We start from the raw sequence: 11591 nt of genomic DNA, 5'->3' as shown, positions 1-11591 counted from the left end.
ATTGTTGGTGGTACAACCCCGAATAGATGAGGTCCTACGAAAATAACCAGATGAAGAGCCACAATTGTTTTATTCATGGTTTTATTTTGGGGGCTGTGTGAACCGATTTGTGTGGGATGGAAAGGTAGCTTGCGGGGTAGATTGGGTGCTTAAGGTTTGAAGGAATAGCTCATGATTTTCCTCTTGGTCTAAAATGTCACGAAAGGGAGGTGTCGGATGAACAATACGTTGCGCAGCAGAAATCTTTTCAAAGGTGGAACCAAGTCCACAAAGAAACGAGTGCCTTTTTTCCATCGGAGACAAGGTGACTGATTCTAGCGAGTTGGCCACATATCATTTTATACTTACAACCTTACTCTGCCACACTGAAATTTCCCTTTTGTAATTGAGAAGTGTGCATTCGTTCAATAGAGAAGTGGCTATATACGTGCTCAAGAGCTCGCCAAACCTGAAGAGCAGACTTATGACCAGTAGCTTCAGCCATGGCTTCTTCGGTTAGAGTCAAATGCAGAAGTAAGGTTACACATTGGCCAGCCTCTATCCAGATAGTAAACTCTAGGTTGGGGACGGTTTTTCCATTGGTAGTAATGGTTGAGGTAGATGACGTTAAGGATGGCAAAAAAACCTGAGCCCGACGGGTATACCCGAACCCCGAAACAAATGGGACGGGTATACCCAAAACCCGATGGGCATGGGCCGGGTATGGGATTAGGATTTAAAATTTTTCGCGGGTACGGGCCATGTATGGGAATATGATACCCGGCCCGATTACCCGAAAACACATACCCGTTTACCCGAACCATGTACCCGAATCATATACCCGAAAAATTCTTTCTATTTCGTAGGTTGTGAAGCATATATAAAAAAAATATAATGACATTATTAATTTATTTTCACACTTATATATATGGAATGCATTATATTTAAATATGTAATAATTGTTGTATGAATAAAAGTTATATAATAATTATAATGATTAAGAAAATGTATTTGAAAGTCCCAACGGGTATACCCGATGCCCGATACCCGACGGGTAATTACCCGACAACTACCCGATGGATAATGGGCCGGGTATGGGACACAGTTATAAAACCGGGTATGGGCATGTGATTACCAATACCCGACCCGAACTCGGACCGTTGCCATCCCTAGATGACGTGCTCTAATAAAAACACAAGTATTTTAATGCTGAAATACCTATTACTAGTATGGGTAAGTGAAGTTATCAAAGAAAAGTGCAAGTTAAACTCATGGTTTTTAATTAATTAACTAGGGGGCAGACGATGTCAAGCAGCTTAGAAGATTTGTTTAATGCAAACACGGTTACTTTTAGGTGTAAACAATTCAGAAAAAGGGTGACACATTTCACGTTTGGGTTATCCAATCAACTAAACAACTATGAATCCTATCAATTGGATAAAAACATAGGCATGAATCGTCAGTTAATATTGATAAGCAATTACTAGACACAGTAGTTTGGTCGTATTTATACACAAAATCTAATACAATTAATTAGTACAACTGAACGTGGTCTACCTAATTACCAGTTTGTTAATATGATTTTAGGAAAATCAATGATCAAAGGTAATAGTTCAATGACTATAAGCAGGCCGGCCATAAGGTGTGGCCGGGTGGTCGACAGCCACAGGCCCGACACCCGTAGGCCTGATTGTTTTTTAAACAATATGTAATTTTATTAAAACAATATGTATATTTAGTGTTTAAACTCAATTACATAACCATTAGTTTGGTTTAGTGGCAAAGATGTATTACTCCAAACCCAAAGGTTGTGGGCTCTACTTTCATTTGAGGCATGTTTAATCTTATTTTTATACAAAAGTTTTTTACACAACTCAATTATAACCAAGTAAACCCATATGAAAATAAAATTATTTAAACCGAACAAAATACTCCTTTTACTTAAGGCCTAAAAAAGTTTTCGCCTTCAGCCTAATTTTTTTTTTTGCTTTCTCGGAGCCGACCCTGACTATAAGAACTTAATCATAAATGTTGGTGAACAAAACCAATCAATAGATGCTAAACTTTAGTCCCATACAAACAACTGTTTAAACAATGATATATAGGAAACACATATACATTTAGTTTTATACAAGCACCCTACAAATAAAGTGGTCACAAATTGTTTCGCCTTGCCTTTACATGATGATCAGCTCAAGTATGTGTTGAATGGAAGAAATCATGGAAGGATTAACGAACCGGGAGCCTTGAGATGGTTTAAAATTGCCTCCTAGGTCGTCAATGGTCTCTTGAATGAAGGATCAGTCGAATGGATGTTGAAAATTGGTTTTATAACAATAAGGTTTAATTTTCCTGTTATTAAGTGCCTTCGCGTAGTGCGAAATCCATTTTGACCCGTCCATCGCGTCGCGCAAAGGACAAAAGGGTTGGGCTTGCTTTGTTTCTCCTTCACGTAGCGCGAAGGAGCATGGTCCCACAAGTCGCGTAGCCTTAATAAACATCACTAACATTCAACAACCAGAAATACAAAAGCACGCTTGAAGTATTACAACACACACTATAAGTTCAATAAAACTAATCATTTAATATGTTAAAATACATGAAATATACCCGACCATCAATGGTGATCGGAGATTCGGATTTCGAACCATCAATGTGGTGGAGAAGGTTGAGATAGAAGATTAATGGGTAAACTTGGTAATTCCTTTAGAGGTAGTTTGAGGAAGATAGCTTGAGTGGTATGATATCGAGGAGGGTGTGAAGGGGAGCAACAAATGTGGAATTAGAATTAGGATGGGAAACAATGGACTGAGAGAAAGGTTGCTAGGTTTTATTATTCCTAACTAGCTTACCATGAAAATGTGAAAGGATTGATTTTTTTGCATTAACTCAAAAAATACTTATATACAGAATTACAACTTAAATCAACGAAAAAGAGAATTACAACTTAAATCAAAGAAAAAAAAAAGCGGAGAACATCTCCTTTACAAAAATAAAGCTAACTAACTTAGTCAACATAATTTGAATTTTGGTGGCTGTTAATAGATAATAAAATCGTAAAGAACAAGTCTCCAATACATTTCAAAACTCATATATGAAAACATTTTTAACAAGTCAGATGTTTGCAATTGTGCACAAAAAATACGCTTTGAAGAACCAAACATGGTTTTCGGGTTGTACATGATTGGAAAGAAAATAGTTTTAAGTCGATCTTACGAGTAGATCCAGGACTGGTAACTAGTTTTGAGCTATAAAAGGGAACCCGAAATCGTTTTTTTTTTTGGAATGGTTAAATCCGGTTAACTGTTATAGCTATTGAAAAATAGTAATAAAAAATTAAGATCCAACCATTTATAAACGGGTATATAGCCATAAGAAGCCGTTGTAAATTGGGTTTTGGAAATTTTTACGCACCCCTTACCCCTAATACTAGTATCAATATGTATTGGGTGTGTTAGGTTGATTATAACAATTTTCAAGCCCTCATGAAACACAAAAACACACTAAAAAAATTATCCGTTCTCAAAATCATTCAAATTGGCAACCTCAAATGCGCAAACTACCGTTGGTGTTGGTGTTACCTCATGTCAACTTTAAGAGGATACGATAGTTCTGACGAAACAAAAACTAATGACATGTGCATTTGCTTAAAGGACCACTTGGATGCGATGTAATGTTAACAACACGTCTCAAGTATTGAAGGCAAACTCGAAGTTAAAGAAGAACTACATAAGATAGAAATAGCAAAAGGAAATACGCTATCATTATCAAGAGAAAAACAAATGTTTGATGAATCGGTCAGATCGAATAATCTTGAAGATGATCCAAAGAAAAAATTGAATCAATACCAAAGTCAAAGTCAAGGAATAAAGATTAAATGAATTAAGAAGCCGGAGAATAAACTTCTGAAGAAGACGACACGACTATTACATATATCATATATAAAAAAAATATGTTTTTGAGATTTTCTATGTTTGTTTTTGAACAAATTATCCTATGATTTTTGAAAAATATTAAAAGTGAATAAAAAACATGTATATTTAGTTTATTTTATGTTTTCGGTATTTATTTGATTTTCTTACACAAACTGATTTTTAACTGTTTAACCGGTTTTCGAAATAACCTGACCAACTTTATTTAATAGGGTTATCGGCTTATCAAACCAGTTATTAATCAAACCGGTTATCGGGCAAACTACTTTTAAACGTGCTGATCGATAACCGGTTTGGAAAATAACCGAAATAAAATTAACCAAATTAATCGATTTGTGCACCACTAGATGTTAGTGTTCTCAAACTAAATCCAACCTCTGTTGGGTGTAGAGGTGCACAAATTGGATTTTGGGCTCAATTTGCTTCGGTTTTTAACTGTTTAGCTGGTTTCCAGGATAGCGTTACCGGGTGTTAACCAGTTTGGTTCGAATTGAACAATTTAAACTAGTTTGCTTAATGTCATAATAACAAACTAACTTTCTACAAACTTTAAATAAAAACATTGTTTGTTTAAAATAAAAGTACAATCGTTAGAGTGTAAAAGGATAACCGACTTTATTAAAAGAAGTACAATGCAATGAAAATTAGAACACCAATTGTGCAGACCTACATACATTCATGCATACTAAGATCGCATATGGGTTAGGAATGGATTGATTGGGGGTAAAAAAGATCGCATATGAGTTAACACAGGTCACTTTCTGAGTCCAACTGGAACAACACTACCCACACCATCAAATGTAGCCATCATCTACCCGTCACTGCCAATATTAGTGCGAGCACCACCTACATCTGCCACCATCACCGCCAACGCCACCACTAGCTCCAGAAACACCCCCGCCGCTACCGCCGGTAACATCACCACTTTTGCCACTTGCACAAATTCCTCTGCCACCATCACCGCCAACGCTTGCTCCAGCAAAACCCCCGCCGCTACTGCCGGTAACACCACCACTTTTGCCACTTGCACAAATTCCTCGCCACAACAACCAACACCACCAATCTGTAGGAGTTGCAGTACACATATACTCACTCCTAAGGCATATCAGTTTTCTACGATGCTTTACGTATATTAAGTTAGAGTTAGCAATTTAGCAATGGGTGCCAAATAAAGAATTAATAACCTGGAGGAATTGTTCAGCAAAGTTCTAATGCTAACACGTATGCTTCCTGTTTAAGTTTAGCCACAACTGGTACCGTTACCGGGCTAAATGTGACCCAATAATAAAAACATTTTTTTAAACCGTTAATGAAACACAAAATTTGACCCATGACAGGGTTAATTTGACATGTTAATTAAAACCTTTTTCTTACCCGTGAATGAAACAAAAAGTTGACCCGTTACCGGATTACGTGTGACCCAGCAAAAATATCCTTTTTTAATCCAAAAATGAAACAAAACCCGTGACCGGGTTAAAATTGACCATAAAACCTGTTTTTAACTTGTTAATGAAACAAAATTTGACCCGTTACCAGATCAATTTGGCCCGATAATGAAAACTTGTAATTACCTGTTAATAAAACAAACAGTTGACCCTTTACCGGGTTAAATGTGACCGACAAAGAAAGACTTTTTTTCTTTTAACCCGTTGAAGAAGCAAAAATTTACCTGTAACCGAGTTAAATTTGACACAATAACAAAAAAAAAACTTTCTTTTACCTGTTAATGAAACAAAAAGTTTACCTGCTACTGGGTTGTTACCAGTTACCACTAAGTGTGCCTTGATGGATTTCAGCCACTCCACCAGTTGCCAAGATAGAAGCACAAGGCGCCACAGCTGTGTCAGAATAATAAATCAACATTAACATTTTGGTTGGGGGGGGGGGGGATAATACTAAGAATGTTTTGACTCAAGTCTATCTTAATGGTATACCTTCTCCAAGGAGGCAAGCAGGGCCGACTCAACCATTTTGGAGGCTCAAGGCGACTTTTTCGAATATCATTCAAATGGGAAGTGGCGTTTTCTTATTTCGAGTGTTACCTTCGTTATCAAATTAACATGAAAAAAAGAGAAGAAGAAAAAAACAAATAAACGATTAATCAACAAATTGAGTCACAAATAAATTATTCCAGTGGTACCTTTGCTGAATAACTCAAGTTTTGGGTAGGTTTTATTTTCATAAAGTAGTCTTGCAAATAAGTTAAACGTGTTTAAATATGTGAAGTGAAATGTTCTATTGCTATATATGTTAAATGCACTAATAATCTAACAATTGATAGTGATAAGCCTGAAATAGAAACATATGTGAATCATGAATGCTAGAAATTGAATAAATAGCTATATCCTTAATGGGCATAAATTATTTACCATATGATGGGGAAAGTGGAGTAAACTTCAAAACATCTCTAATGCCTAAAATCAATCACAAAATAAAATCAGTCTACATGTTTTCTTAGTTGAAATTTGAAACAGGGTCATGACAATACCATAGATTCGTTGAAGTAATTTTCGGTTCAAGCATTTCATCAAACAGTTGTTTGTTGTCGCTGAAGATTAAAGGGCTGAAACTAAATTCCTGCAACAAGTTTTACCAAAATCTGCAAAGCTGGTTGTTGATTATTCCCATTGAAGCATACCAAACCACCCCCAAAGCAAATAATATATACATCTGAACTTTGGGGAATGTTTGGATTTGATTTTCGAAAGACATGAATAATCAGATTCATATGATCATGCAGCATGTGTAGTAGAAAAGCTAATGACAGTGCCCAATTTACCATTAATATGACGACACGCAGTTCGGCATCATAACTTCTGGCAGCACAACAGGATCAATCTTAATTTCAAAAATTCAGAACTATTGAGATCTTAATACCAAATAAATAAATAAACGTAAAAATCAGGACTATTGTTAGGTACTCTGCAAACTCAAATGACGGTAGTGATCGGTTGATTACTGGATGCGAATCGCGTTTGAATTAGAATTTTCAAGTCAGATTTTTGATTGGAAACAAAAGGGTTGATTGATATAAAGGGGGAGTTGGAGAAAGAGAGAATAAACCGTAGGTGAGGAGGAGGAGGAGAGACACAGTGAAACCCCTCCCCTTCTAGAAGGTTTTTTCCTAGTTTGAACGGTGAAGATCAAAAGTTGAGGACTTTATATCATTCAAAAAGTTGGTTTTTATTAAGGGCAACAATATATTATATAATGTATAGGGTTGCAAACCGGTTTCAATCCTGTATTGCGGTTTAGGATCATATCGGGTTCAACCAAACATGTGTGTGTTTGTTCGGGCTCAAAACTGGGTTTGATTCTAACCTGATACTTTTGTGAAGTTCTAGTTGGGCCTAATCTTGTTATGGTTGGTTAAAACTTAGTGTATATACTATTATGTGCATGCGTATAATTTCGGCTACTATTTAGGGTTACAATTGAACCTCTTGATGTGTTTTGACTGAGTGGGTTTTGGCTAAGAAACATACCCATCATGGACTCATTACTCATATATAATGTCCTTACGACAAATATACAAAATAATAAAAAAGAAAAGGTCAATTAATTCTCATAATAAAGTCAATGATCTTTAGTCTAAGTGATTAAAGTAAGATATTTAAATACTTCAATTTAATAAGAAGGCACCGATAATGGAATAAAATGTTTATATAAGTTAGTGACCCGCCAGTTGTCTTGGCTGGCTGTTAAAAAAAGTAATTATAATAAACATGTACTTATTAAGCTAATCAAAATGATTTCAGTTCAGTTCAGTTCAGTTCAGTTCAGTTCACTTCACGTCACAACAAACCCAATGTTCAAACACACACTCTTCCTTCGCCACTTCACAACCCACCAATCAACTCACCTCCGTTACATATCCGACTTGACCCGACCCGAAATAGTCGACACCATCTGCCGTCTGCTCGTTCTCCGTCGTTATGACGCTATAACCACTCTCTCATTCGACTATTCAGACCAACTTGTAAACCAAGTATTAACAAAATTAAAATTAAACCCACATGCGTGCTTACATTTCTTTAATTTAGCCTCAAAGCAGAACAAATTTAGACCACATATGAAATCGTATTGTAAGTTAGTTCATATACTGTCTAGGGCACGTATGTTCGATGAAACTCGAGTGCAATTAAGGGTTTTGATTGGATTTTTGGAGGAAGATGAGCGTTTGGGGATGTGGGTTTGGGCTGAATTAGTTAGGGTTTATCGGGAATTCGGGTTTTCGCCGACTGTGTTTGATATTGTCTTGAAATTGTATGCGGAAAATGGGTTGGTGAAGAATGCACTCCAGGTGTTCGATGAAATGTCCAAGTTAGGACGAGTGCCTAGTTTGCGGTCGTGTAACGGGTTGTTGAGCGGGTTGGTGAAAAAGGGTGACTTTCATTCGGTTTTTGTGGTTTATGATCAGATGAATAGGATTGGGATTGTGCCGGATGTATGTACTTGTAGTATTGTTGTGAATGCTTATTGTAAGGACGGTCAAGCCGGGAAAGTGTTGAACTTTTTGAAAGAGGTCGAGTATGATTTTAATTTGGAGCCGAATGTCGTGACATTCAATAGTTTGATTAATGGGTATGTTAGTTTAGGTGATATGGTAAGTGCGAAAGGAGTGTTGAAGTTGATGAAAGATAAGAGTGTGTCGGCTAATGTGGTTACGTATTCGTTGTTTGTTAACGGATATTGTAAACAAGGGAAAGTGGATGAAGCTGAGAAGGTGATTAGAGATATGAAAGAAGAGAATCCGTTATTAGTGTTGGATGAGCACGCGTATGGTGTTTTGATAGACGGATATTGTCGAGCAGGAAAGGTGGATTGTGCTTTCAGGATTCAAGACGAGATGTTGAAAGCAGGGTTGAAGGTAAACATGTTTATATGCAATTCGATTATTAACGGTTTATGTAAACTTGATCGAGTCGATGAAGCTGTAAAAGTGGCAACGAGTATGAGTAAATGCAAGTTAAAACCAGATATTTACAGTTACAACACTTTGGTGGACGGATATTGTAAACAAGGAAATACATCTAAGGCTTTTGAGCTTTGTGAAATGATGGTTCGTGATGGCATAGATGTAAATATTGTAACTTATAACACTCTGTTGAAAGGTTTTTGTTTAGTCAACGACATTGACAAAGCGTTAAAGCTTTGGCATCTCATGATAAAACGAGGTGTGACACCTAACGAGGTTGGGTATGGTATTTTGCTTGACGGGTTCTTTAAATCTAACGATTTCAAACGGGCTTTAATACTGTGGAAACAGTTTCTAGCTCGGGGATTCTTTAAACCCGTTATCGGGTTTAACACCATGCTTAACGGGTTATGCAAGATGGGAAAAATGGATGAAGCAGAGCAGGTTTTTAATAAAATGAATGATTTAGGTTGTCCACCAGATAATATCACATATAATATCCTTGTTGATGGTTATTGTAAAGATGGGAACATGAAGATGGCTATTGAAATTAAGGATATTATTGAAACGAAAGCTATTCGGTTGCCGGTTGAAATGTACAACTCACTTATTACCGGATATTTTAGATCTAAAAACTTGAATAAAGTTGTAGAACTGGTTTCTGAGATGCAAAACAGGGGACTAATCCCCAATATTGTAACGTATGGTGCACTCATATCCGGTTGGTGCAAAGAAGGGATGCTCGATAAAGCGTTTAATACATATTTTGAAATGAAAGAAAAAGGTTTATCGCCTAATGTTGTCATATGTAGCACAATAGTTAGCGCACTATATAGGTTTGGTATGAACTACGAAGCAAACATGCTACTGCATAAGATAATGGATTTTGATCTTGTACCCGGAGACAAAAGTTTCGAGAAATTCTTTGACTTTGACATTGGAAAGTCAAATGTAGATAAGTTTTCTGATATTGTTGATGGGTTTGTGGAAAGTAACCATTTTCCCAATAATATTGTGTACAACGTAGCGATTGCAGGGTTATGCAAGCTTGGAAAAGTTGATGATGCAAAACAATTCGTTGTTTTATTGACACAAAAAGGGTTTGTTCCTGATGTGTTTACTTATTGTACGCTTATCAATGGTTTATCGTCTGCTGGTGAAGTTGATGAGGCGTTTAAGTTGCGTGATGAGATGTTGGAGAAGAATATTGTTCCTGATGTTACTGTATATAATGCTTTGATAAACGGGTTGTGTAAATCGGGTAATGTTGAGAGAGCGGTGAGATTGTTTTATAAGCTACGTTCTAAAGGGGTTGATGCTAATGTTATTACTTATAATACTTTGATAGACGGGTTTATGAAGATTGGAAATACTCATGAGGCGGTTAAACTGAAAGAGAAAATGGTACGGGACGGTGTTGTGCCTTCGGTTGTTACTTATTCGTGTTTGATTGATCAAGGACATATTAACGGAAAAGTGAGAGAAGCTGTTATATGAAAGTATCTGTCAGACATTGCTACATGCTTTGAGAATGCATATCAGAATCTAAACTTGGACAAGGCTAAAGTACAACCACCGGTGCATGAGGTGCAAGTGACTAAAGTATTGCCATGGGAAAATGATCTTCATGTTCCTTGTCATACTATCCATTTTGACATTCTTATATGTCAGGCAAGTCGGGCAGTCTTGCCCGATTCCCACCAGGCTGGACTGTTTCTGATAATTCGAAACATTGTTGAACTTAAAGAAAAGCCTATCTTTCACTTGTTCAACAGATATCTTATACAATTTGGTCCGCCAGGTATGCTTCAAAAGGGAAGTATTTACGCTGGAAAGTTAATGTCTATATTGGATGAGATGGTAGATCAACTGGTTCAAGTGAGCGTCAAGTACTCTGCTTGCGCTTCTTTCACGAGCCATGGTGTTCGGGTTATCAGATCTCTCTCTTTTTACCATGTTGCATTGATGAATTTGTAATCAAAAGAGACCAATTTCTAGAGGAAAGTTTTTGTACCTTTTCTAGAAAGATAATACAGTTATTATATTTATTTTGCTTGCAACAATAATATTGTTGCGCTTTTGAACACTCCTTGCCCTCAAAAAATAGTAACTGGGTTAGTACTGAGCAGGATTCTGGGTAGACCGAGTAGTTTGGGCATTACCCTTGGATTTAACGATATTTGTTTATGTTCTTCGCGTTAATTTTGGGGGTGAATCCGGGAAAACATATCTTAGCGTAAGAATTTTATATTCGTTCTAGGTCCAACCCGAGACTGACCCAACTCAGAATAGACCAAGAACAGTATAGCAGTGTCTCATAATTTCTCGAGTCGAGATTGCGATCGATCACAGTCGTAATAACAGTATAACAGTGTTTTGACATTGTATAAATTTGGGTGTGGCTCAATGAGATTTACTAATCAAAATTTAATTTCGTTATTCCAAGATTGTATTTCAACAAGTTCTAATCAAAATCACTACCATATTATATATACATTATATAGGAAATGCAGAAATAATTATGAAAATATATTATGTTTTGTAAGCAACATGAAAGTACATAGCAACATAATCTTATTAGGAGATTGGTCTTCGATGCAGCCCCAAACACACCATTTGCTGCTGAAAATTGATGCAAGATTGGTCTTATTAGGTTCCACTCCCACCGTTTTCAGGTTGGTAGACTCGTTTGACCTGCATTCGAGTCAATACTACAAATTAATGGAATTTCAGCATGGAATAATTTCGATAGGTAATCCCTA

The 11591-nt window shown here is 36.6% G+C and overlaps 1 protein-coding gene and 1 long non-coding RNA gene across 2 annotated transcripts; one reads left to right on the top strand and one right to left on the bottom strand.

The window, feature by feature from the left end:
* Positions 1 to 4814: 4814 nt before the first annotated feature.
* On the bottom strand, positions 4815 to 6131 carry LOC143571201 (uncharacterized). Its single transcript, XR_013142057.1, has 4 exons — positions 6052 to 6131; positions 5846 to 5953; positions 5674 to 5749; positions 4815 to 5032 (listed from the first exon to the last, which is right to left on the bottom strand). It is a non-coding gene; the product is annotated as an uncharacterized LOC143571201 (long non-coding RNA).
* A 1894-nt stretch (positions 6132 to 8025) lies between these two features.
* Positions 8026 to 10458, top strand: LOC143571200 (uncharacterized). The gene has a single exon (XM_077056687.1). The coding sequence runs from the start codon at positions 8029 to 8031 to the stop codon at positions 10324 to 10326; it is 2298 nt and encodes a 765-aa protein (XP_076912802.1). The 5' UTR covers positions 8026 to 8028; the 3' UTR covers positions 10327 to 10458.
* Positions 10459 to 11591: the final 1133 nt, after the last annotated feature.

Source organism: Bidens hawaiensis, unplaced genomic scaffold, assembly GCF_021521415.1.
Source record: "Bidens hawaiensis isolate Kalapana, Puna unplaced genomic scaffold, B.hawaiensis_p1.1 tig00025215_1, whole genome shotgun sequence".
Lineage (NCBI taxonomy): Eukaryota > Viridiplantae > Streptophyta > Magnoliopsida > Asterales > Asteraceae > Bidens > Bidens hawaiensis.
This window is presented reverse-complemented; position numbering and strand designations above follow the sequence as displayed.